Raw genomic sequence first — 24,768 nt, 5'->3', positions numbered from 1 at the left:
GCTTTCGTATTCAGGTGTCATCGGCCTCCTGAGTCGATTGGCCGCCTGATCTCAGTCTCCCCCGGAAAGTTGTCACTGTCGCACAATCATGCCATCAATAAACTTATGTATCAGTCCCTGTAGCCTTGTTGTATCGGATCAGGGTACTCCCCGAGGCTAGTCGACTGAAATTTCGAGGTTCCTTGTCACATTATTGCGATCGAGGGACTTTCATTCGGGGGGGATTGGGAGAGCTATGGAGTAGATGTGCTCGTGTTGCTTCCAGAAGTTCCGTCTCATTTCGTATCCTTATACAGCCTACGCATCGCTGCTAACTAGTTCCATCAGTTTCCCGGCAAGAAGTACTGAGTATCTTAAGGATGGTGGACGATAACAGGCAACATAGCGAAACCCCATTTCGGAGTTCGAGTAATTCGCTGAACACCGATGACTGCATTTCTAATCAAGGTTACAGAACGACTCTTATCCCGTGTTAGTTAGGATTGGCTTATGCAGGTCTGAAACGTGGCTGTATGCACGGTAAATGACACCTCACGAAGAATCGGTCTAAGTCTGCTTCTCTCGACAGGTGTCKGAAGATGATCTCTCGTCCGGTCATGCTCGGATGATGATATGGAGAGTCCTGAGGGAAGACATAGTTCCGAAAATCCCGTAATCGGGGCTATTCTGGCGGGGATATTATTTCCTGTGTCATCTTTGGTCATTTTTGATTTCACTGCTTAGTTGTAGATATCTGAGAACTTGGCCTGGAGACACTAGAAGATGGTAACTCCTCGCAGTTATCCTTCTCCTTTGCTCCTCGAGCTTCCTCCTATGGCTATCATCCATCGGACTTCCTATCAGCTGGTATTCATCACAGTTCAAGCTCAGATCAACTGTTATTTTGAGGAACGCAATGATACAGGGCCATCAGGCCGATAATCCACGCAACGCGAAGATAGATTCTGTGAGAAGCATGAATCTCACTACGAGCCAGATGCGCAATGTCACGGATTCATATCCTCGTACTAGCTTGTTTGGGAGTCAATATGAACCAGTCTTGAAAGGTTAGTTGTGTTTTGAAAGCCTCGTCAGGGCGCTCAACACGCTGGGAAGGGCGGTCGACTCGAAGCTCGAAATCTCCAGTCAGATTCGCTGGAAAGGACCAGTGAGCAGTTATAATAAGCTCATACAGCGTGAAGCTCTGGTGAAGCTAGATGGCCAAATGGCCAATTCAGGTTGGCTGCTGGCGGCGCTAAATGGCAGAGTTGTGTAACAGCACAGTTGGATACGGATGGACGATGATTTGTTATTTTTGCCCACTCGCACACGTTCAGAAGCAACGTTCCATTCGAATGGTCGTGGCTGAGAATATAAGTAAAATAATAAAGATTGACCTCCAGAGGCGGTTACAGGAGTTGCAGTGTGACCATTACCATTGCTCCTTTGTGGTGCGTCCTATTTTCTTGACTGTGGAGATTCATGTGGTTATTTGTTTCCGACGATCACGTCTCATGTTTGACCCGATCCATAGCCTAAATTTTACTAAATAGTCGAACCGAAGGACGAGCAACGGTCCAGACAAATATGGAGGTGATGGCAAAATCTGACTGGCCGAGAGACTGTACTTAGCATGGGGGACCTCTGGCGTGTTATTGACACCTCTGGATCTGGTGCAAGTCATAATTCTGCTTTGTACAAATCGGCTACCATCTTGACAGTCAGAACACGGAGGCGGGCATTACAGTGGCACTGCCAGAGGCTCAAGCCATTGAATAGGGCCTAGTAGCTATGCAGCTGTGCCTTCGTGTTAATTCATCTGTTTCTCCGAAAGAAAGCGCAAAAGCATGAGCGTGGGGTCGACTCCGCGCGAATACTTCTCACCATCCAAATCTACCGCGGCTGCTTCCCCTTCCCCTCGTCGGAGAGATACAACACTTGGTATGGGGCCACAAATCGAATGGTGTTCTCTTCAAAACGGCGATAGGAATAGGCAATAGATATTCGCAATTTGTGTTCTCCCTACTTCAGAATATCAGATTGATGACACCTGTTGACGATGAAACTAATATGACGAGAGTGAAATTTTCTTTATCGTCACGATCAGTCTTGTCATTCTTTTGCCTTAATGGGTTCTGTATTATACGACAACCTTCAACAAAGTTGCAGATGTAGAGGATGGCAATTGAAAGTAATAGTTATCATCAAAGCAGCCGAGAGGTTTTGACGGAGAGAGAGTCGATCGATCGAGACAGATACAGCTTCCACTTTAAGGTACTCCGTACTCTATCCGAGTCCTTACCTAGGTAGCTCCAGGTACTTAGGGCCTCTTGCTGTTCCTGTTAGTTGCTCCGTACCTAGCTAAGAGTCCTACCTTAGACTGTTAGAGTGCTAGACCGAGCTCTGTCCCTCCTCCTCCACTTCTCCCGCCCGCCCACATTGGCTGGCTCGACCATCACTCCGTCCTCTTTCATTCACGGATACTGACTGATTGCCTTAGCTAGCCTTTCACCGCACACCACCATACCATACTCTTTCCCTCTCTCTCTCTCGATCTGCTGGCCGTCCTTCTCCCCGTCAACTTACTGTTCTCCATCTCCAAAATAATTATTTCCATCTCATTTTGTGTCTTGACCTTCCCTCCACACATTACCTCTGTCCCCATTCACCACCGTCCATCATTATCTAGATTCTGCCATCTCCATTTCGTCTCCTTTTTGACGATCCTCCTCACCGCGATTTCCTCCCTATCTATTATACTCTTACGCACCCTCGCTTCTCATCGCCGTTCTTGAGCCTGAGGATCAGCTGGAGTACTTTTTTTTAACGCTCTCGCTCTCAAGAGATCGTTTCTATATCTACGGTTTGCAATATGGTTGTAGCTACAATTAAGTACGTTGAATCGTCGCCATCTCTTCACTTCTGCCTTCGTCGTCACCTTCCCTTTCTTTTCCCCTCCTTCTATTTTTCCCCTTGTCCTTTCTGGGTAGTATCTCGAAAGGACAGTCAAAGTATCCCTGTGAATCAGTCAGATGCTAACGAGGATTCTTTCCATTATCTACAGATGTGTCGTCGTTGGTGATGGTGCTGTGGGAAAGACATGCCTTCTTATCTCGTATACAACAAACAAGTTCCCCTCAGAATATGTCCCCACCGTCTTTGACAACTATGCGGTTACTGTCATGTAAGTGACATCCAACCCTCGATTTTACGGTTGACAATGCACCCTTGCGATATACAACCTCGTCCTTTCATTCTTCGCCCACGCCTCCCTAAGGTCGAGATAAGCACTGTGTGGGAAGCGAACTTCGTCATTTCTTTCAGCACCCAAAAAATCTATCATCAACTAACTCGGATTCGCCTGCTATAGGATCGGCGATGAGCCTTATACCTTGGGACTGTTCGATACCGCCGGTCAGGAAGATTATGACCGTCTTCGCCCCCTTTCCTACCCTCAGACAGATGTCTTCCTCGTCTGCTTCTCGGTGACCTCTCCTGCCTCGTTCGAAAACGTCCGCGAGAAGTGGTTTCCCGAGGTGCACCACCACTGCCCCGGTGTGCCCTGTTTGATCGTCGGTACCCAAGTTGATCTTCGGGATGACCCTGCCGTTCGCGAGAAGCTCGCCCGTCAGAAGATGCAACCCATCCGCAAGGAAGATGGCGATCGTATGGCGAAGGAGCTGGGTGCTGTAAAATACGTCGAGTGCTCCGCTTTGACACAGTACAAGCTTAAGGATGTGTTTGATGAGGTTCGTATCGGCTGCGATACCAATCGGATAAGTCATATCGGACGCTGACTTGGGTTTTCAACCATAGGCAATCGTTGCGGCCCTGGAGCCCGCCCCGAAGAAGAAGTCGAGATGCGTCTTGCTGTAAAATCTTCCATCCAAAACTTCTGTACATCAGGGCGATTCAGGTCGGTCCACTCTGGAAGGAGCCTCTTCTCATTGAGGGTATTGTCCCATTGACGCCATCCTCAACAGAGATATTACGCGATTCCAAATTTTATCGAAGAGTGCCACAGGTTTATGGAGTTTCGGAAGCATGCTTTCCCAGCTACAGGGTCACTGCTTACTCTAATAACGTCTCACTGTAATCTCTCGAGCTCTTCTTTACGCGGTACCGCTTTCGTCGAGACAATGATGCATTCATATCCCCAGCTTGGCCATTTCACACGATACTTTTGATTCCTTGAATCTTCGCCCTTTTGCCGAACATCAATACGCAACGTTAATCCTCTTGCGGCAAGCTAACACCTTTCTCTTCTACTCGTTCACTGCAACGGGTTGATCTCTCTTTCTCAGCTTTATTTGTCCCCTACCTCTTCTCAATTCCCGTGCTCTTGATCCTGCTTCATCAAACGATTCTTGATCCTCGATTTTCATTACCCCAGGTTCCGATCAACCTCTCATCGTCTCTATCGGCGTTGGAAGTCAGGGCGTCGTTGTTTTGGCTGGCTGATGATTCTAATCTGTTTTCAGATTTTTTTATTTTTTTTTTCCCCTTTTCCTGCTTCTTATCTTGCTGCGTGATCTGTCGCTTCATGTCACCAAATATTCCCTCCTACTTCGACTACATGCTTTGACCCTCTTCATGACGCTTTATTATGATTCTCGCAAGACACATGGAACTAGAGCAGTACAGACGACAGATACAATTTAAGCAAATGACATGAGCTGGGTGAATTCCCTTGCGCTGCGTTGCTCTACTCAGCCTTCGCGTTCACGGATTGGCTTGGTCGACTTGTACGTGGGAATTGATTTCTCCTATGCCTAAGTGGTGTGCCGTAGGCTGGGGAGCTCCGGAGCAACTGAAGAGCAAGTGAAATAGGGTCGTTAACTTCATTCAATTGTATCATGTGATCAATATGCAGCTTTATGTACTTCTATTCTCGTGCGGAATAGCTGGACTGGCGATCGTCCCCTCAGCCACACTGTCAGAGGTGCATTCTAATCGTTATAATTCGTCCTTTGTCTCTTCCTTGACAATCTCCTCCGCAGGTACCTGACCATCAGCCTTGCGTCCGTACCAACCGCCGAGATCCTCGCCCGCGCCGGCCTTGACGATACTGGTGATAATCTCAAAGGCGACCTGCGCCGCTGCCAGAGCGGTGGTCTCGCCCTTGTTGTCGTAGCTGGGGGAGACCTCGACGATATCCGCGCCGACGATGTTCAGCTTCTCAATGCCGCGCAGGATGCGGATGAATTCGCGGGTGGTCCAACCGCCCGGCTCCGGGGTGCCTGTTCCCGGCGCGGTGGAGGGGTCCAGCACATCGATGTCGACGGACAAGTAAACGGGCTGTTCCGAGTCGAGGCCAATGCGCTCGATGATCTTGTCCACGATGCCCATGGGGCCGAGCTCGTCGATGTCATCGGCGTGGATGCGCATGAACCCTTGCTCAGGCGTATTGGGGGCGGTGTAGTCGCTGTCGTCGACGCCCGTGAGCCGGGTGCGCAGACCGGCGTGGGCGGAAGTCGAGTTGCAAATCAGGCCCTCGCGGCTCGCCTTGTGGAAAAAGCTGCCGTGGTTGAAGTGCGACTGTTCCGATGTCCAGTAGGCCGAGTACCGGATCGGATTCCAGGTGTCAAGGTGCGCATCAAAGTGCAGCACCGTGATGGGCTTCTGGTAGATCTGGTACAGGGCGCGCAGAGCCGGTAGCGCAACGCTGTGGTCGCCGCCCAGCGTCACCAGTTTCGCCTTGCCGGCGGAGATGCCCTTGGTGCCATACTTGGAGTCCGCGGGCGTCACGGCCGGCCGAGACCCGAGTTCCAGAAAAGCCTCGTACATCTGGCGCTCGGCCAGGCCGTTGTCGAAGGGGGTGATGGGGATGTCACCACAGTCCTTGACCGTCGCCCAGGAGCTGTACGGGTTGATGCCTGCGCGCGTGTTGTAGCTGGTGCCGGCCATCTGGCGGGCACTGGCGGCGCGAATCGCACGCGGACCGAAGCGGGCGCCTGCGGTGACATTATTAGGATACCCTTGCCGGTCGCATATGAATGGATAGCAACGTACCAGGTCTGTAGCTGACGGCTGTATCGAAGGGCGCGCCGATTACGGCGATGTCGTAACGCTCATCGGGCTCGACCAGACACTTGACGGGCTTCAAGTGGGCGAAGCTGGCAATGCCGGAAAATGTAAACTAGATACAGTGAGCATCGTATACGTATGTGTATAGGTAACTCTACAATATCCCTCATACCTCCTGGTCCCATTTCTTCAGCAGTTCTTCCCGCAAACTCTCGGGTACAACTTCGGCATCGTCGTGATGAGCGTGAGCCAGGGCCGTTCCGGCCAAAGCGAGCAGGCTGACCAGAGTAGTCTTCATAATGGTATATTAGAGAAGCGCAGAGGGCTCCTAGTTGCAACGGCAAGAGAAGAAGAGGGATGCGACAAGAGAGACTTGGCTCTTAATATGTTCTCCAATTCTGCAGCAAACCGGGGCTCTCTCGGCGATTCCATCGAATCATGGAGAATCCTAATGCTTCTATCTTTCGAAGAATATTCAACTGTCAAAAATGATATATCAACCTGGCAACAAATCAGAATCAATCCTGTGGCTCTTTTCCATCATTCGCAGCCCCGCTGTGCTGTTGTTAGGAATTGGAGGCCATGTCCATGGACCAGAGGAAAAGTGGGCGGCAACTTTCTGATGGATGTCGTGCAGACTTTCCCTTCTGGTCCGCGCCAGACTCCCAGTGACCACTGCTTAAACGCTGGTCTTTATTGGCTGGGTCGGAGATAATTCCCATTTGAACTTCATAGAGGAAGTATCATAGGTTGATAGTTATCTACCTCTCGAACAAGTTCTACAGTCATTGTTTGTCTACTTCGGCCGTCCACCAGTATGCCATGCGTCGTGTTGTTGTAACGGGTTTAGGCGCAGTCACACCTCTGGGTGTTGGTGAGTCGATACCATCCACCCCTTTGATTCTTTTCCTTTTTCTGCATGCCAGTACATCTTTGCGCCTGCAGTAGATCCCCTTGACAATATCCCTGCTGGGGAGACTACCTCGTCGCGTTGTTTTGATTTCTCTCTTCCTCGGCCTTCATCAACTGGGCGGGTTTTCATTCCCCACTCCTCCGATTGTCCAGAAGGGGAAGGTCTTTGCATGCGACCAAAATCGGAACTTTGCGCCGGATGGCTTTGCTAATCATGTCGCTTTATTCTTGTTTCGATGTGTAGGGGTCCGTCGCACCTGGAAACGCCTGCTGGATGGTCATTGCGGTATTGTCAATGTGAAGCACCGCGATGCTCGGTTCGCGGACTTGCCTTGTCAGATTGCCGCTGTAGTACCTGCAGGCCCCCAGCAGGACGGCGGTTGGACGGCTTCGGAATGGCTAAGCAGAGATGTAGGTGATGATTGTTGTCGTTCTCTTCCTGGCTGAATTGGAGTATTTGTGCTGAGCGTGGTGGGTTTGGTTTGGCAGGACGAGCGGAAGATGGCTCGGTTCGCTCAGTATGCCATGGCTGCCTCCGAGGAAGCGCTGGAAGATGCCGGTTGGAAGCCTACGGCGTTCGAGGAGAGGGAAGCTACGGTGCGTAACGGTTGATGCGGTACTTACTCGGAGCGCCGCGCCTGATCATGCGTCTAGGGTATTTGTCTGGGTTCCGGGATTGGGAACTTTGACGAGATCTATGACACGGTCGTGGCATATGACAAGGGGGTTGGTCCTTCCGCTCATGAGTCCGACGTTCTCATTGTTGACAATGTCTTGTGCAGGGGTACAGAAAGGTATCTCCATTGTTTGTCCCAAAGCTCCTGATTAATTTGGGCGCCGGCCATCTCTCTATGAGGTATGGGTTTATGGTAAGTGCTTGCTACTGAGTCAATCACAACGAGACACTTATGTGGGAAGGGCCCCAATCATGCGGTCACAACGGCCTGCACGACCGGAGCGCATTCGATTGGTGATGCAGCTCGTTTTATCACGTGTGGTGATGCGGATGTGATGCTCGCTGGCGGCGCGGAGTCATGCATTCATCCATTGGCCATTGGCGGCTTTGCTCGAGCCAGAAGCCTCGCCACCGATTTCAATGATGCCCCGGAAAAGGCTTCGAGACCGTTTGATGCAGACCGAAAAGGATTTGTGGTCGGTGAAGGAGCGGCCATGCTAGTACTAGAGGTGGGTGGCCTCTTCGACGACATCATCAACTGCTGCTGACTAGAGCCTATTTTTCTGTCCATTAGGAATTGGAGCATGCAAAGGCTAGAGGTGCTCGCATTTACGCAGAGCTGAAAGGCTACGGCTGCTCCGGCGATGCCCACCATATGACAGCGCCTAAGGAAAATGGCGAGGGGGCGTGGATGGCGATGAAGAAGGCTCTAAAAAATGCCAAACTCTCGCCGTCTGCTGTCGACTATGTCAATGCACACGCTACGTCAACTGTGGTTGGGGATGCTGCGGAAAATGCAGCAATAAAGTCTCTCCTCCTCGGCCCTGGAGGAAAAAAGAACGCGGCTGAGATCAATGTCAGCAGCACAAAGGGCGCTGTAGGTCATTTACTCGGTGGCGCCGGCGCTCTTGAGTCATTATTCACAGTTCTTGCTATCAATGAGGTGTGTTCAGGAGCCGTAAGTTGAGATGAATGTGGTTTACTGATTGTTGATCGTTAGAATGTGATGCCACCGACCATCAACTTGGACCGTCTGGCGGAAGGCTTTGACTGCAACTACGCCCCGAATCAGGCACAAGAGCGTCAGATCACAGTGGCACTAACAAACAGCTTTGGATTCGGAGGGACGAATAGCAGTCTGTGTTTCTCGAAGCATGGATTATGAGGCACATCGGCTGCGAGATCAGAATCCCAGTTGCAACGCTGGATACGTTGGACGCCTTTCACATTTCCATCTTGTATAGTAAAAGCATATGTGCAATATCAGTCTATTTCAGAAAAACGCTCCAAGCGCTTGGCTTTCAATAATTATTAGCAACTGTTCTGAATTGAATTGATTTGTATTGTTCCCCTCTGCTTATCAAAGACTGATATCCTCACGTGACCGTCCCATGCGGAGGCCCCGATTCGAAGTGAACTGATCAATTCCGGAGACAGACAGCCAAACCCGCCGCAGCACTTGAACTCATCAACACATTTGTCGCCCACCTCTGCTCATCAGACGTCGGAATTTCCATCACTGGCTTGATAAGCCTGTTCATCGCACTCGAGTTACGGACCAACCTTTTGTACGCGCTCGGTCATGGGTACTAACGGTGATTCTGGTCGAGGTACTTGGGCACAATGTCACGAGATCCTGGTGTTGGGGTGATGAACGCTAATTGGTGGTATTCCTGTGTACAGCGTCGTCGGTCGCCTCGAATTCGGGCAGCTTGGTGGACGCATCGGGGTACAAGTACTCCGAGAAAGATGCGAAACCTACGAAGATCAAATTGAAAAAGGCGGCCAAGTCGGCCAAAGCGAAGAAGGCTGCTGCGGGTAGGTCTTTCCTGGATACGCTGGGATGCAAACTATCAAGACACACGAGATGGAAGGGGCTAATGTCAAATCTGTCTACTGTAGAAGTGCCCGAATCGCCCGGCTCGTCGCCCATACTACCGGAGATCGATGAAAAGACCATGGCTGCCTTCCCGACGGGCAAGCCCCGTGAGGAAGACAATTTGGAGACGGTGATATGCAAGACGTGCAAGAGGCCGGTCCTCAAGCAGAATGCGGTAGAGCATATCCGCGGCTGTATCCGAGCGAAGCAGGAGAAGGCACGGCGGAAGAAAGAGGCGCGCGACGCGGCGAACCGGGCCAAAGAGAAGGATAAGGATGGGGACGACGACGCCGCGGGCGGCGACAAGGACGCGGATGATTCGATCAAGGCGCAGAAGGGCGCGAAGAAGAGCGCCGTCAAGGGCATGGCGGAGGACGGGACGAAGAAGGGCAAGAAGCGTAAAACCGAGGGCGAGGAGGATAAGGAGCCCAAGAAGAAAAAGAAGAAGGAGGAGCCTAAGCCGAAGGCGCCGAAGCCGAAGGGTCCCGTCGATGTTGAGAAGCAGTGTGGTGTCATTCTGCCGAATGGCGCTCAGTGTGCGCGTTCGTTGACGTGCAAGAGTCACTCGATGGGTGCAAAGCGTGCGGTGCCCGGCCGTTCTTTGCCCTATGACATGCTCCTCCAGGCGTATCAGAAGAAGAACCAGGCCCGTCAGCAGAGTGAGTGTCTTCGTTTATTGTCGTTTTTCACGTTCACTGTGGAGTACGGAGGGCTGACTGTTTCTCTTCTATCCTACAGAGGCGGCCATCGATGCGAATGCTCCGCTTCAAGATGATCTGGAGAACAACGGTCCCGTCGACTCCGACGAGGAGAAAGACGCCGTCATGGCGGCAATTCTTCGCTCGCGCCCACAACCCCTGGCCCACCTTCCATTGATCTCGACTAAGAAGAAATACAAGTACGTGCGAATCAAGGAGATGCTTTCTCATGCATTGGGCGGAGCTCGCGGCGGCGGACTCTTCTCGACCGGCGATACAACTCCAACAAACGATGGAAATCCGTTTCAGCCGATAGACGATATTCCCCTAGCATCCCCTGTCTCCGTGACTGGATCGGATAACGCACCGGATACAGCAAAAAAGACCCCTGCGCCAGCTCCAAGGAAGCTACCGGTGGCCGCCTCTTCGTGATTTGTATTTCTGTGCTTCGTCCCAGCTGGTCTTGGATGATGGCTGTCTTCTTGATTCCGTTCCAATATCTCTTCTTGTCATGCGGTTGGCGAGGGTGACGGCGTTTAATGGAGGTTCATGGATGTGGTTATTCCGGTCTGGAGCTGTTCGGTTATGATGAAATGATACCCCTAAATCTATTGTACACGGCATATGGAGTCTTCCTGTCTCAAGTTGAGTCGTAACGACGTCGATTCTTGGTCTCTTCGTCCCTTCGTAGAAACATTCAAAGGACATATTACGTAGTTACATACGCAATTTTGAGAGCAAAATCAAAGATTGCAGGTCATCTATTTGATGGTATATAAAACTATCTGATCCTAAATTATGAAAGCTGCTCTGTTGGGAGGAAGCTGTTGTATCAAATCTGTATACACCAGTTGGAGTTCTGCCTCAGGCCGCCACTGGTACCTCCGCAAGGCCGCCGGGATCAAAGAATGAACTTCATTCTGCCATGGATGCGCCTCGCTGTCAATCTGGATGAAATGACCGCAATCTGATTCAACTTTCCGTACCCGGCTGCAGCCCTACGATCACAGATTGCGCACACCTTTCGCTTTATGCGCCTCCGGGCGAGAGCTCACCTGTCGCTCCAGCTACACTCCCCTTCAGCTCATCCCTCCTTCCACGCGCTGTCAAAGCCACCGTCACCCCTCCGTCGAAAATGGCCAACCCATCCGTTCCCGATCTCGATGCTGTAGGCATCAAAGCCGAGCCCGAACTGGCGGATCAGTTCCGCCGGGAGGTCGCCGCCTTGTTAGGGCGCAATAACCTCAATTTCCCCGGCGCGCAGCCAGTCAGTTTTGCGAAACGGCATCTTCTCGAGCTCCAACGGGAAGACTACTATGTGTGCGAGAAAACGGACGGCATCCGATGTCTTATGTATTTTGCACGTGGTGAAGAGGACTCGCCAGTACCAGAGATTCACTACCTCATCGACCGCAAGAATGACTACCGCTACGTGCCGGGCCTGCACTTCCCCCAGCCGGACGACGAGACGTTCCAGTCCTTCCATGTCGACACGCTGATCGACGGCGAACTGGTCAACGACACGTACGAGGACGGCACGCAGCAACTCAAGTTCCTCGTGTTCGACTGTTTAGTGTTGGACGGGCAGAAGCTCATGCACCGGACCCTGGACAAGCGACTGGCATATTTCAAGGAGAAGGTGCTGAAGCCGTACAACGCGCTCTATAAGAAATTCCCGGAAGAAAAGAAACACCGCGCGTTCGCGGTCGAGGATAAATCCACGCAGTTCAGCTACGGCATCGAAATGATGTTCCGCGAGATCATCCCCAAAGTCAAGAAGATCCACGGTAACGATGGCCTCATCTTCACCTGCCGCAGCACCCCCTACCGCATCGGCACAGACGAGCACATCCTCAAGTGGAAGCCCCCCTCCGAGAACACCATCGACTTCCGTCTGCGGCTGGAGTTCCCCATCCTCGAACCGGACACGGACGACGAGGCCGACGGCATCACCGAGCCCTACCCGGACTACGACGCCATCCCCATCTGCCACCTGTTTGTCATGCTCAACGCCAACGAATATCAGCCCTGGGGCGAGATGTACATCACCGAGTCGGACTGGGAGGCCCTCAAGGCCCTGCAGGTCCCGCTGGACGACTCGATCGTCGAATGCTTCAAGGACGAGCAAGGGAGGTGGCGGTTCCATCGGCTCCGCGACGACAAGGCTGACGCCAACCACATCTCCACCGTCGAGAAGGTGCTTGAAAGTATCGAGGACCGCGTCACCGAGGATGATCTCATCCGCGTCGCGCCAGCTATCAAAGCCGCCTGGAAGAAACGGCAGGCCCAGGCCGCTACCGAGGAGGAAGAACGCAGACGCCGCGCGAGACAGATGCCACCCGGCGCGAATGGAAATGGGGTCAAGAGGAAATTCGAGGAGTAGACTGAGCCTCGTTGAGAAAAAAGAATACCTCAAGGGGCTGGCTGCTTTGACTTCTGGCCTTTGTACTTATTTCACTCGCATCGATGTTGGTTTGCAAGGCGTCTGGCGTTTAGTATCTGCGATATTGCAGAGCATGGAAGAGGAGCAAGGAAGGAAGGCAGTCGCTGTGGGTTTTGGGGCTCAGCATGTGTATCAACTTTCTCTTTAGAATTTGCAATGCCGAGAGGGTTTTGGTTCGGCCATTTCGCAATTTCCTACGGATTCGAGTAATACATAGGGGCCGCTCTACTTGGCTCTACACGTTGTTGGGACTCTTGTACATATCTCTGCGTTCTTTCATGTACGAGACAGGAATAAAAGGAAATGTTCTCATATTATGACAAGAAAAAAGGCATTCATCGCTTCTTGATGCTGACATCAAGGTTTCCGATGACCCACGCGGTAACGAAGACAGCGAACATTCCAGCAGTGATGGTGAAGGGCTTGCGCAAGCCGTCCCAGAAGGAGTGATCGTAAGTAACCTAGCGTTTTGTCAGCATCTCAGAATGTTCGTAGAGAACGACGATTATGCKCTAAACTTACCACTATCTGCGAATCGCGAGCCTCGTCCGAGAGATTCTCGACTGTCAGGGTCAACACTGTGCGGCCCAATGTGTCCATGTATGTCTTGTGCTTGGAAATGTGAGATTGAATCTGGCTCGAGCTAGGGAGGCCATTGCTGGAAGCTCCCTCCACAATCTGATACTGGACGTTTCGCGCGCCCTCGGGAAGGATCACTCTGACAACGGCCTTCTCGTACTGAGCTCCCTCAGGCACCTTGAATCCCTCGATGAAAGGAACCTTCAGGACATAGGAGTCGGCGCCGTTAGCTGCCTTACGTAGATAAGTGGATAGCTCATCATTCCAGCCAATGCGGAAGCTGTAATTCCAGCCACCAAAGATCGGGAAACGAGGACGAAGCTCCAGAGATCCTTCCCGTTTGGGGAGTTTTCCAGGCCGGTAGCGGCTCGTAGAAACATTGCCAATGTCATCGATGAAGTAAGGATCGACCGAACCAGGCTTGAGAGGATACTTGAGTTCACGGACCGCCGAGGATGGCAACTGCTGGTAGTTGGTCAAAGTCCACTCCACGCGAGAGAATTGCTTCGAGAGCATGGAGCCATTGTTGCGAAGCCAGTACCGCTCCTCCGTCGCCAGGTTCCCACCCCAGTGGGAGACCTCCAGGTCCCGCTCCAACAATGACGCGGTGATCACAGGTCTGGTGAATTCGTAGCGCAAAGTGATAGGGTAGGTTATTCCTGGAGCTACCTTGGCCGTATCGTAGGGACCATAAGTGTAGGTGGTGCCCTGACGCTCGGGATCGGAACCGGACTTCAAGCCGGAAGTGGTTGTGTAGTCGGGCACATTGGTGTTGGGAAATTTAACCTTGGTCTTCTGAGTCACCGTTTGATATGCGGACGGAGTATAAGCGGAGAAAGAATAAGTGAGATACTGCTTGTCAGCTTGGCCGATGGCGGCAGGGCGTGGAGTGAGAGAGTTGAGGAGGAAGTATGAGATTCCCAATGTGATTTGAGAGGACGGCGCAAGTGGCTCGGGGAAGTGAACGACAAAGTACTGGTAGTCGCTGCGAGGACCAAAAGGTTAGCTTTCTGCAATATCCGAATAACAGGGCCAGAAGCAGAGAATCTCCGATGAAGCAACCGTGGCATCGGCATTACCACGATCAAACAGAGCCATTGGCAGTCAATTGCATACGCACCCTGGTGACTCGACTTCCAAAGCTTCAACGGCAAATCTGCCCTTCTCCGGTGCCTTCTTGTCCCTCACTTCCAATCCTCCAACCTTGCCAAAGACGTCCGATGGGAACGGTATGTAGTAGTCGCTCTGCGGTTGTTTATCGACATTTTCAACGACAACATTGACGGTTTCTCGAACATATCCCTTCTCCAAATTGGTATTCCGGACCAGATTCACATTTTTGAATACCTGCTGCGGCTTGAAGTCTGCGGGTAAAGCGACTCGCGAGCTGGTTGAGGAGTCGGCGCATACTACGCTGCTTGAGAACAGCAGCCCGCAGAGCGCAGCGACTGCGGTAAATGGCCTCATTGTGACTATGGGCGGTCTTTTTTGAGCAGACCGCGCCGCTGTGCACAATCTATCTCACCTGGAGATGTCGAGAGAAGCACAGAAAGATGGATTGGAAGAACTGGGGGGAATGGAAGGGAGTAAAGGGAATAAGACCAAAAGCGTCCAGATGCTGAGGTGTCCCCAAACAGTAGTCGGTTACGTACGTCCGTAAGGTACCGTACTACCTTAGTTACGGCAGCCAAGGCGGCACAATCAGCTTATCGGCGATAGACCGATAGCTAAACTACCAGACTCCGTGGTAAGTCCACTTGTCTTCGTCCAGACATTGCCAACTGTGATCATTCATCTTTCTGTCCCCTTGTGTATTGTGTTGATTTCTCTACAAGTTTGAGTTTTGTATCCTTCTGCACAGCGCTGTCCTTGTCATGCTTTCACAAGCCGCTACCCGACTCTGCTGCAGAGCTCGGGGACCAGCAACAAGAGCTCCTCGGGCAATTCGAAGCTATCACGACGTCGCACAAAGCAAATTCTTAAAAGTATCAGAGGAGATTCGTGATGCGGTAGCTACAGGAAAGCCAGTAGTGGCACTAGAGTCTACGATCTATACCCACGGTATGTCTGAGTCAACATAGCTATGAGTAGCAAGCGAGGCTAATACCACTGGTAGGCTTTCCATATCCCGAGAGTGTCGCTCTCGCTTCTTTACTTGAATCTGTCGTTCGAGTCAATGGTGGAATTCCCGCCACAGTCGGCATCCTCAATGGGGTTGCTAGAGTTGGCCTTAGTGCCGAGGAGCTCATTGAGCTAGCATCGAAGGCAGAGAAAAAGGATGCCTTGAAGGTTTCGCGTAGAGACCTTGGTTATATATGCGGTCTGGTATGATGACCTCGAATGTGCAAGTTTCAATTACTTGACTGACATTTATCAGGGAATGGCTGGTAGACGTCTCCATGGAGGAACAACCGTTTCGGGAACAATGGTGCTTGCTCACTTGGCTGGTATCAAGGTGTTCGGGACAGGTGGTCTCGGTTGGTATATGCCTTTGCTGTGGTTTGCGTAGACTGACTGATATAGGTGGTGTTCACCGTGGCGGGGAGTCGTCCATGGATATCTCGGGTACGTAAGACAAGTCTCATCTCCCGTGGGATTTCTAGCTGACCTAAGCGCGATGCAGCCGATTTGACTGAGTTGGGGCGGACACCTGTTGCTGTCGTCAGTTCCGGATGCAAGAGCTTCCTGGATATCCCGCGGACACTTGAGTATCTAGAAACTGAGGGAGTCTGTGTTGGGACATTCGCAGATGGCCGTGAAGGCTCTGTGGACTTTCCTGCCTTTTTCTCACGCGACAGTGGGATCAAGAGTCCCAGAGTAATCCGAGATGAAGCGGAAGCGGCTGCTATCATATGTAAGGCAGCTAGGACTCTGTTTACTCCACTGGGCTATTCGTACTAACACAAAACAGACGCGCAATCGAAGCTTCCTGTAAACTCTGGTATCCATTTTGCCAATCCAGTGCCAGCGGAGCAGTCGATTCCCAAGGGCGAAATGGACACAATAATAGAAGAGGCGATCCGCTTGGCGGAGGTCGAAGGCTACCGAGGAAGCGATAACACGCCTTTCGTGCTTGCGAAAATCAAGGAGCTTAGTGGCGGGAAGAGCATGATTGCCAACAGGGCGCTGGTCGAGGCCAACGTGAAGCGCGCAACCAAGGTGGCGGTTGAACTCGCCAAACTAGAGCAGGCTGATAGAGGGTCTGAAGGCCGGTGAGTTTGCCCATTTTGATGGGTTTTGTGATGGTAGATTACTGCGAATCTTGGAATGTCCCTAATGTTGCAGACACATGCCAGTAGTCTCCGAGAACGCAAGAGCTGACCAAGCAACTTCAGAGGCCGGGGTGAACCATAAACCCCTAACTAAGAGTACAATTGAACAACTGGATAAGGCAGATGTCCTTGTTGCTGGCTCTCTTGCGATCGACCTGTCCTGCGACTATACTCCCTTTGCTAGCGAGAGCGACAAGATCACCCCCGTGGCTCAAACATCAAATCCCGCGGTCATCGGGCAGAGCCTGGGCGGAGTAGGCCACAACGTTGCCATTGCGTCACATTATCTCGGAAGCTCTGTCCTATTCTGCAGTGTAGTCGGAGATGACCTGAGTGGCCGTGCTGCGCTCTCCACGCTCAAGGAGGAGGGGCTCCCCACAGCCGGTGTACAAATCCTTCCTCCCTCGTCTGGAGCACGTACGGCACAATATGTCGCCATCAATGACGCCAAGCGGGACCTCGTAGTGGCTATGGCTGACATGGGCATCATGGAGCTGCCGGAGCACGTGCTTGATTTTGACAAGTTCTGGGAGCCCCTGATCCGCCGCACCCAGCCGCAGTGGGTGGTCGTGGATGCGAACTGGAGTCCGGCGGTCCTTGCCAGATGGATTGCCGTTGCTAAGCAGCACGGCGCGCGGGTCGCCTTTGAGCCGGTCTCCACGGCGAAGTCTCGCCGTCTGTTTTCCAAGACCTCCGAGGCGGATGCAGCAATTGGACCGGCTGGGGCTGTCCCCAACAATGCCATCAGCCTGGCTGCTCCTAACCAGTACGAGCTCACAGCCATGTACACGACAGCCCGCGAATCAGGGCTGTTCGAGTCCGAAGGCTGGTGGCGCATCATTGACGCCATGGGAATGTCCGCGTCTGGCTCGCGAGACCGCCTCGTTGCAATGACGACTGCCGAGCTGGTGGATCAGGGAATTCCGCAGCAGAGCATCCAACTACTCCCCTTTATTCCGTGCATTATCACGAAATTGGGCGCTCAGGGGGTTCTGGTGACCCAACTGCTTCGTCCGGGAGATGCTCGTCTCACATCTCCTGATTCGGCACCGTATATCCTCTCTCGCGCCTCGCCTACAGATGAGCTGATCGGGGGGGTGTATATGCGGCTTTTCCCGTCGGCCGGAGTCCTGGCGGATGGCGAGATTGTGAGTGTCAACGGTGCGGGGGACACGTTACTGGGCGCGGTGGTTGCCGGGCTTGCAAAGGGATCAGGGAAATCGGTCGAGGAGGTCATTCCTCTAGCGCAGGAGGCTAGTCTGAGGACATTGAAAAGTCCGGGGGGTGTGAGCAGGGATCTTGTTACTCTGCGATCATTGGTGGATGCCTTATAACAGATATTTCACAAATACTCGATATAGGAAAAGATTCATACCCGAGCCTTGACTCGGCCCGATTGTATTCCTCAACTGTCCAATCAGTACTATTGTACTACTCTCTACCCATTCAGGATCCTCTCCACCCCTTCCGCTCCAACAACTGGCAATATTTCCACATCCTGCCTGCCCTCCCTCGTCTTGCCCGTCGCGCGGAAACACCCCGGCACAAGCGCCGGATCCAACAACCCAATCTGCACCAGCACACTCGCCTGATCCCAGTAGATATTCTGCCGGGAGAGCTTGCCCGCGCGGAAACTGGCCGTCATCACAAGCACAATCTTCACGTCGCGGTCCGTGGGCGGGACCCGCGGCAGCAACCAGGGTATCTCCTCGGTATGCCGGAACGCCAACAGGATCTCGTCAACGATGCGGTCCGGACCGACGGTGCGCGAGAGCAAGCGGATGCGCTGTGATGGGGGACCGGTAGGGAAGAACGCTTCCTCGTAGAAGGTTGAAATCGACTGCTTGTCGCTTCCTGCGTCGACAGTAAGCAAAAGGACACTAGACATTTGCATATCAGGTAAAATCAGAAGGCGTCATTACATACCCCCAGCCATAGTAGGAACGCAATTCACCAGCGGCGTCTCATCAATCTGCCTGTCTAGACTGCTAGGATCCCCGCTCCCAATCATCATCTTCATGATCTGGGCGGCGTGTTGCTCCGCGTCGGGTTGACGGCCCGCATCCAAGAGCAGGTTCCGCCAGTACTCCTCCCAGATCGTCTCGACGTCAGGCGTCTTCCAGCTGCCGCCGGGCCAGCCGAATCCGCGCTTGAGACAATCCAGCGCACGGCTCCAGGCGAGGCGGGAGCTGAGCCGGTCGTAGGTCGGGCTCGGGTGCTCTGCGAAGCCCGGTTCGGACTCGGGGTAGAAGAAGAAGTGGCATCTATGGCGCTTTCTGCTGGGGTGGGCGCTGTAGTCGTCCCAGAAGGAGGGGCTTTGGTGCCCTGCTAGATGGATCTGGATGGGGAGGAGGGAGAGGGATGCGTAGCAGGAGGAGGTGGATGTTGAGGTGGTGGAGGGGGGAAGCAGACATGCTGGGGAATTGCTTTCTTTCTTGCAGGTCTCGTCAAGCGGTCCGCGCGGGTAATAGGCAACTAGAGCGCACATTCTTGGAAGAGGGTTGGTGGCTGTTATGGACTGGTGGTGCGATGCGAGGAGCAGAAATGCTGGCCGATTGTATGCTATTTCAGTAGCATTAGCATGGGCTTTGACCTAGACAATACAGAGCCTTCATACCAACGACGGCGTATCTTTCCCCGGGCTCGAGATCATCCTCCCTCTGGTTCAGCAGGTGCTCCAGATCCTTGCGATCCCTCTCGATATCTTCGTTTCCGCCTGGAAATGGCAAGTACTCCACCGCGAACCCTTCGCCCTGGAAGCGCGCAATGATGCTGTGGTCGAAATCATGCGTGTCGGACGTTACATAGAGACGTCGCGGGGGTACGTCCCGTTCGTCCTGGCGCCTGTCGGTGCTGGGGAAATTGGGGGCCTGCAGAGGTGTCGCACTGGAGCTGCTGCTGCTGCGGCGCCGTCGAGAGAGATGCTGGCGCAGTCTATCCATTGCAGCGTATTCCTTGCAGTACTAATTACAGACTAGATTTACCTTTTTCCTTGGGAAATCTCAATGCTGATAATTATAGTGATTTGACCTTTGCAAGTTAGCAATGTACTAGCTGAATGATTCTCGACATACTCACTGGCTGGTTTATATGGCTGATGTGTATATACAGATCTCACCATAATCTAGCTACAATCAATGCATTTTGACAACCAATATAGGATATGCCGAATGACATAAGTTAAGACTATCGGAGTGTCAGTATCGCCATAACTGGTTTGTTTGCATTCCACCTGTCCTACATGTGTGCCTTATACATTCCTCGGCGCCAACACCGCTCTGACGTCGACGATTATTGGCACCGCAGCACGGTCCAGTCAGTGTGTTCTAAACGGACTACAGACTCCATCGCATCGAGTCAATGGTGGATCCATTGAACCATATATTTCAACAGGGGTCTCCGTGCGCATCCGCTCGCAGCTCGTTGATGGCGTTATTCTGTAGGGCTGATGGAGAGGTACTGGTTAGTGAATATGCACGTGAACGCGAGTCTCGCCAGGCAACAGTTTATAGCTATGTACAATCCGTCTAGAACACAACTACAAATCTATAATGAAAGCTCAAAATGTCACCAACCACCTCCGCTGCTCCCTCACCGCATCCGAACACTCCTTCTCATCCTCATCAATATAACATTGGTAAGCCGGCCGCTGCAGACTCTTCCGCGCAACCTCACAGTCCACCCGGATATCCTCGATCAACGCCTCCAACGACACATAATCGTACTCGGGGCGAATATACCCCAGAATCAGCAGCTTCAGCTGCGTCCCATAGAAGTCAGGCAATGTGTTGAATTTCACCTGGCCCGCTGCTCCCGCGCCTTCCGCCGTCGGCGACGGGGATGAAAGCGGTGGCATGACGTGGACTTCCTGTAGCAATCGCCTTAGCATTACCTTTCTCATATCAAACAGACGATGCATGTAGATGCTCAATAGTAGCGAGGGAAGACGTACAACGGACTTAGTCTTATTCTTAAAGAACGGGTTATACCCGATACTCAGCACAGCTGGCAGAATTGTCGTTCTTGCGTCTGCTCCTGCTGTCGACGAGCCCTCGCCCTCCTGATACTGGAACTTGGCTGGATCAAGCGCAACAACGCCATAGTACACCCCGATCTGGAGATCAGGACAGTCCGCGAGTCCCTCGGCGGGGATATTGGCCGTCGGGATGCCCAGCTGTTGACCGTTAGGACCATGTCACTTTGTACGTATATGCAGATGCAGAAAGATCGTAGCTACCTCTTTGCTTCCCCGTCCAAAACCCTTGATCACGGGTCCGGATAGACGCACTGGATATGGCGGTTCGGGACCGCTGTCTGGCCCCGCGACGGGATCCCGAGGTCCGTCTGGTCGCATGGTGAGGTTGGCCTGATGGTGTTGTAGTTGTTCGGCTGGGTCGGTTTTGATTTCTTCTCTTCTCTTGGGACTCTTAGGTCTTTCTTGCTGGGAAAGAGGAGTCACGAAGGGGTTAGACTACTTTGTATGACTCGATGGAAACTGGTCGAAAACATTACGGAAGATTGCTCGTATTGTTGCAAGCCCCGAGGGACGACGCGGGGTAAGATCATGACCGCAATGGTCAAATATTATTGGCTACATTGGTATTTTACAGTTATATAATTACCTGCGGGTGGGAGTCGAGGTAATTATCATATGGCGCTGGAAACATCCAGATGCTGTAGAATTGCTACAAGATCATGTATCTCTTCTTTACAGATTGGAAATAACACCTTTGGACTGAAGCTTCGGATAGCTTATTTACTAAAGTCATTGATTTGTTCATACTCCCCGTATGCCAGAATAATCACTGTTGACACCCATCCTCTAGCTAGACTGATGGAGAAAAGGAAGGTAAATATATACTTGAATGCGATGTTCAAGTCATCCACACGCATCGGGCAGGGGAGAAAGGCCTCCCGTTGCGATGCCGGAGAGGCAGAAACAATTATGTTCAAACTGGCCCAGTAAGACATTAGAGCCCAGTAGAACCCTTATAAGACAGCTCGACAAGAGTCGACAATCGTACACCCAAAGACGAAAGTTATGTACCACGCAGAAGCCCTGTTCAAGGGCATAACAATGAACAGCATAAATCACAATCGGCCGGGGGTGAGCTTTTTGATCCATCCGAGGGTATGAGATAAACAAATGCACAAGTTGATCAATAACACATTCAGAGCATTCAAAGGACATCCGTGTATGAACCACCGACGAGGTGATTCAGTCATATGCACGGTAAGAACTGTAGTCGGAATCAGTATACGTGGCGCCGTCAAAATCTTTGGCAAACTCACATTCATCACAATAAGCATTGGAATGTCAAATACGTCTCTTTTCACTGTCCAGCAGTATGCGCATTCGACCTTGCCATCCTTGAAACCTAACTGATTCATCCCTGCCTCGCCGGCAATGCCGCCTTTGCGCAAGTGATTATTCCACCTCTGATTGTCATCAGACTGTGCAAGCTCCATATCCTCCTTAGTCTTGTACTTGAGCAACTTGCATGTGGTCATGACGCTGCCGCGGGAGTCACCAAAGGCTAGTCGAGCAAAGTCCTCGTAAAATTCCACCACACTGTCGTCATCTAACAACTCGGCAAGGAACACAKGCTGCGGGCGTCCAGAAGTGCCATTTTCCAGCGTAGAACTTCGAGGCGTAAAGCTGCCGCGGGATGTGGTGCCGGACTGGGGAACCGATGAGCCTCCGGTGTTGACATTGAGATTCGGCTCCTTGCCCAGTAAAACATCCTTCTTCCAGCCGGTGAGAATGCTAAACTCCTTGCCGACCGCCGCAATCTCGCCGGTTCGTCTGCAAACGATGGTTGGCGTCCCACACGCGTTGATAAAGTCCTCATACTCCCAGAGCGTCCGCTGGAAGCACTTCTCCATGAAGATCAAATCATCCCGGTTGAGCGTCTTGGTCGTGGCAATGAACGACGGGCGGATCGACGCTAATGCTTTCGCAATCTGCAAGGTCTTTTGCGGGGAAAAGCGCCGTTGGATGAAGGCAGTCAAATTGTGGAAGCGGTTCGTATAGGCATACGGCTCTTTCACACTCTCATACACAGTCGACGGGTTCCGCTGACGTCGTTTGACTCCAAACTGCAAGCTCTGGTGCTTCAGGCTTGGTGTCGTGATCGCCGGTCGTTGTCCGTTGGCAGTCAAGCCGTTTGACTTGTTCGCGCCTGTATTGCTCAGCGAACTCTCATCATACCCGCTGTTGATATGAGGGCTGGTTGTCGCACTGGGGCTGGAGAAACTGGCCGGTCCGCTCTCGATGGCAAACGCATGTGGCGCATCGGATTTGGCCATGTGCATCATGCCGCCCTGGGGATAGACGCCGCCGACATTCAAATGCCCTTGATTCGGAGCCTGGCTATTCGGCCATTCGTTCAGCAGCGGATCGTTGCCAAAGATGAAAGGTTGCTGGTTCCCAGGACTCTCCCCGAAGCCAGGAGGCCCGGTGATGGGTGTCGTAGAGTATTGCGCCGAACCACTCCGACCAATTGATCCTCGCTGGGTGGCGGAATCAGTGGGAGAGTCACCAGCACCGGTCGCCATATGGCCGAGCATCCCAAACTCCAACGCACCATAGCGATTCTCAAAGTTCATGCTAGAAAGGTCAAAGTTGAAGAGAGCAGGGTCGCTCGGGTCAAAGAACGGCCCGGCAAAGGGATTCTGGCTCTGGCTGGGGGGGCCCGATACGGTCGTGTTGGGTGGCTGTGGGTTCACAGAGGATGACAAGCTGTTACTTCGAGCCGTCGGAGTACTCTTCATGTTGAAGGTCGGGGAAACGGGGGATTGCGAAGGGAAAGAACTCTGTGCCAGAGGGGTATCTTGGTAGACACTGTAAGAGTTCGATTGCGGGGTGGGGTAGTAATTGGTCCCCGAATTCTGCTGAGATGTTGTATTGACCGCGTTGGCGCCATTTCGAGACAAGGGTAAATTGTTTCGCATCGCGTTGTTGTAGAAATTTCCAGCAACTCCAGGCATCAACGCTCCGTCCGGCGCATCGTGCAGGTATTTAGCCTTCTTCCGCACACCATCATGGCACGCATCCTGAAGACCACGTTTGATACAGCGCTGGCACGGTCTCTCGTCACCTAAGAGGTAATTTCTCTGTCAGTTGGTTCATTTCCATTGCGGGAGACAGAGTCAATTCGCGCGCGAAGAAGCGAGCAAGAATTATCAAACTCAGAAAAGCAGAAAGGTCACACAAGCGTACCGCAAGTCAAATGCGCCCGTTGACAAGCGAAACAAGCCCTCCTTGCCTTCTTCCTTCGCGGTCTTGACGGATCCTTCGCACTGGCTGATTTTGGGGCGTTCTCGGTAGCGCCGTTGGTCTTGTGCTTCGCTTGCTCCGTGCGATCGCCCACGTTAGGGGTATCCTGATCGACTCCACCATGATCGCCAGCTAGAGCTGGAGCGCTCTCCTTATCCTCCATCTTCATGTCGACATTCGTGTGTCTCGGTGGTAATGGCTGGGGGTATTGTCGTGTGCGCGTCCACTGCGGCGAGCGGAGGACGTCACGTCAAAAGCCGTCGGCTATCGCTTGTCACCTCTGGTTCTTCCTTCTCCGTCACCGGACGAACGTAATTCTTCGATGATATGCGCACTGAGAACGAAACACTCCTCAGGGTATCCAGATTGAAGGCTGAAACTTTTACGCTTCGCGTTTTACCCCGGATAAACGATGTACCACATGGGAACCGCTGTCGTCTCGAAGTTGTAGGGATGTGGATGGGGCGAGCGGCAAACCGACAACCGGAGCACAGGACGACCTTGGATACCTGGGACAGTGAACCGAGGCGCAAACCAAGACACGAAACCGCGGTCAATACGGTCCAACAATGGGATCTGAATCGATCACGCGGACGTGATATATGGTAATAATAATAATACTGATGACAGTGCGGCTGAAGTATGTAGAGAACTGAAACGGGTGGAGCGTTACAGTAAAGACTTGCGGACTGCGGGGAAAAGTTGACTTTGGACTTGGGAGGTTCGAGTTGAGTTTCACTTTCAGACGGTGCGGGTAGAATCCATGGAGGAGATGTAAAATTGAGGCGAGAGCAGCACTCGTGATAAAAGGACCTTGAGAATCTAGAGGAGTGGAGAGAAGAGTGATCAGATGCGAAAGAGGAAAAAACTAAAAATCGAAAACGCGGGGGGAATAAAAGCACAGAAGATGAACAGGGGAGAGAAATTAGGGAAAATAGAGACAAAAGTGAAGAGTCAAATTTTCAGGTATAAGGTAATAATATGTAACTCGAATACCAATAATGGTGATAGTAAGGTAATAGAA

General features: G+C 52.3%; 10 protein-coding genes across 10 annotated transcripts; 5 read left to right on the top strand and 5 right to left on the bottom strand.

Moving 5' to 3' along the window:
* Nucleotides 1–2,851: 2,851 nt before the first annotated feature.
* On the top strand, nucleotides 2,852–3,855 carry cdc42 (Rho family GTPase CDC42; the record flags this gene model as incomplete). The annotated part of the gene is made up of 4 exons (XM_043297380.1): nucleotides 2,852–2,871; nucleotides 3,044–3,163; nucleotides 3,350–3,728; nucleotides 3,796–3,855. The coding sequence occupies 4 exons, from the start codon at nucleotides 2,852–2,854 to the stop codon at nucleotides 3,853–3,855; spliced, it is 579 nt and encodes a 192-aa protein (XP_043153315.1).
* Nucleotides 3,856–4,935: 1,080 nt separating this feature from the next.
* Nucleotides 4,936–6,304, bottom strand: Asppvi_001076 (agmatinase; the record flags this gene model as incomplete). The annotated part of the gene is made up of 3 exons (XM_043297379.1): nucleotides 4,936–5,933; nucleotides 5,992–6,118; nucleotides 6,179–6,304. 3 exons carry the CDS (start codon nucleotides 6,302–6,304, stop codon nucleotides 4,936–4,938), a joined length of 1,251 nt encoding a protein of 416 aa, XP_043153314.1.
* Nucleotides 6,305–6,828: 524 nt separating this feature from the next.
* On the top strand, nucleotides 6,829–8,759 carry Asppvi_001075 (putative beta-ketoacyl synthase (Cem1); the record flags this gene model as incomplete). The annotated part of the gene is made up of 8 exons (XM_043297378.1): nucleotides 6,829–6,880; nucleotides 7,163–7,329; nucleotides 7,408–7,515; nucleotides 7,573–7,644; nucleotides 7,701–7,787; nucleotides 7,837–8,103; nucleotides 8,169–8,537; nucleotides 8,595–8,759. The coding sequence occupies 8 exons, from the start codon at nucleotides 6,829–6,831 to the stop codon at nucleotides 8,757–8,759; spliced, it is 1,287 nt and encodes a 428-aa protein (XP_043153313.1).
* Nucleotides 8,760–9,176: 417 nt separating this feature from the next.
* On the top strand, nucleotides 9,177–10,603 carry Asppvi_001074 (deubiquitination module subunit SGF73; the record flags this gene model as incomplete). Its single annotated transcript, XM_043297377.1, has 3 exons — nucleotides 9,177–9,204; nucleotides 9,278–10,132; nucleotides 10,212–10,603. The coding sequence occupies 3 exons, from the start codon at nucleotides 9,177–9,179 to the stop codon at nucleotides 10,601–10,603; spliced, it is 1,275 nt and encodes a 424-aa protein (XP_043153312.1).
* Nucleotides 10,604–11,306: 703 nt separating this feature from the next.
* Asppvi_001073 (mRNA guanylyltransferase) lies at nucleotides 11,307–12,554 on the top strand (the record flags this gene model as incomplete). The annotated part of the gene is made up of 1 exon (XM_043297376.1): nucleotides 11,307–12,554. The coding sequence occupies one exon, from the start codon at nucleotides 11,307–11,309 to the stop codon at nucleotides 12,552–12,554; it is 1,248 nt and encodes a 415-aa protein (XP_043153311.1).
* Nucleotides 12,555–12,949: 395 nt separating this feature from the next.
* Nucleotides 12,950–14,660, bottom strand: Asppvi_001072 (dolichyl-diphosphooligosaccharide--protein glycotransferase subunit OST1; the record flags this gene model as incomplete). The annotated part of the gene is made up of 3 exons (XM_043297375.1): nucleotides 12,950–13,075; nucleotides 13,137–14,178; nucleotides 14,314–14,660. 3 exons carry the CDS (start codon nucleotides 14,658–14,660, stop codon nucleotides 12,950–12,952), a joined length of 1,515 nt encoding a protein of 504 aa, XP_043153310.1.
* A 407-nt stretch (nucleotides 14,661–15,067) lies between these two features.
* Asppvi_001071 (pseudouridine-5'-phosphate glycosidase/carbohydrate kinase family protein) lies at nucleotides 15,068–17,799 on the top strand (the record flags this gene model as incomplete). Its single annotated transcript, XM_043297374.1, has 7 exons — nucleotides 15,068–15,254; nucleotides 15,310–15,518; nucleotides 15,571–15,670; nucleotides 15,717–15,758; nucleotides 15,817–16,047; nucleotides 16,105–16,405; nucleotides 16,479–17,799. The coding sequence occupies 7 exons, from the start codon at nucleotides 15,068–15,070 to the stop codon at nucleotides 17,797–17,799; spliced, it is 2,391 nt and encodes a 796-aa protein (XP_043153309.1).
* Nucleotides 17,800–17,903: 104 nt separating this feature from the next.
* On the bottom strand, nucleotides 17,904–19,407 carry Asppvi_001070 (dienelactone hydrolase; the record flags this gene model as incomplete). Its single annotated transcript, XM_043297373.1, has 3 exons — nucleotides 17,904–18,319; nucleotides 18,392–19,027; nucleotides 19,083–19,407. The coding sequence occupies 3 exons, from the start codon at nucleotides 19,405–19,407 to the stop codon at nucleotides 17,904–17,906; spliced, it is 1,377 nt and encodes a 458-aa protein (XP_043153308.1).
* A 617-nt stretch (nucleotides 19,408–20,024) lies between these two features.
* fmn1 (riboflavin kinase) lies at nucleotides 20,025–20,819 on the bottom strand (the record flags this gene model as incomplete). Its single annotated transcript, XM_043297372.1, has 3 exons — nucleotides 20,025–20,333; nucleotides 20,418–20,639; nucleotides 20,703–20,819. The coding sequence occupies 3 exons, from the start codon at nucleotides 20,817–20,819 to the stop codon at nucleotides 20,025–20,027; spliced, it is 648 nt and encodes a 215-aa protein (XP_043153307.1).
* An 868-nt stretch (nucleotides 20,820–21,687) lies between these two features.
* Asppvi_001068 (Zn(II)2Cys6 transcription factor domain-containing protein) lies at nucleotides 21,688–23,913 on the bottom strand (the record flags this gene model as incomplete). Its single annotated transcript, XM_043297371.1, has 3 exons — nucleotides 21,688–21,705; nucleotides 21,758–23,565; nucleotides 23,688–23,913. 3 exons carry the CDS (start codon nucleotides 23,911–23,913, stop codon nucleotides 21,688–21,690), a joined length of 2,052 nt encoding a protein of 683 aa, XP_043153306.1.
* Nucleotides 23,914–24,768: the final 855 nt, after the last annotated feature.

Source organism: Aspergillus pseudoviridinutans (assembly GCF_018340605.1).
Source record: "Aspergillus pseudoviridinutans IFM 55266 DNA, scaffold_1, whole genome shotgun sequence".
Classification (NCBI taxonomy): domain Eukaryota; kingdom Fungi; phylum Ascomycota; class Eurotiomycetes; order Eurotiales; family Aspergillaceae; genus Aspergillus; species Aspergillus pseudoviridinutans.
This window is presented reverse-complemented; position numbering and strand designations above follow the sequence as displayed.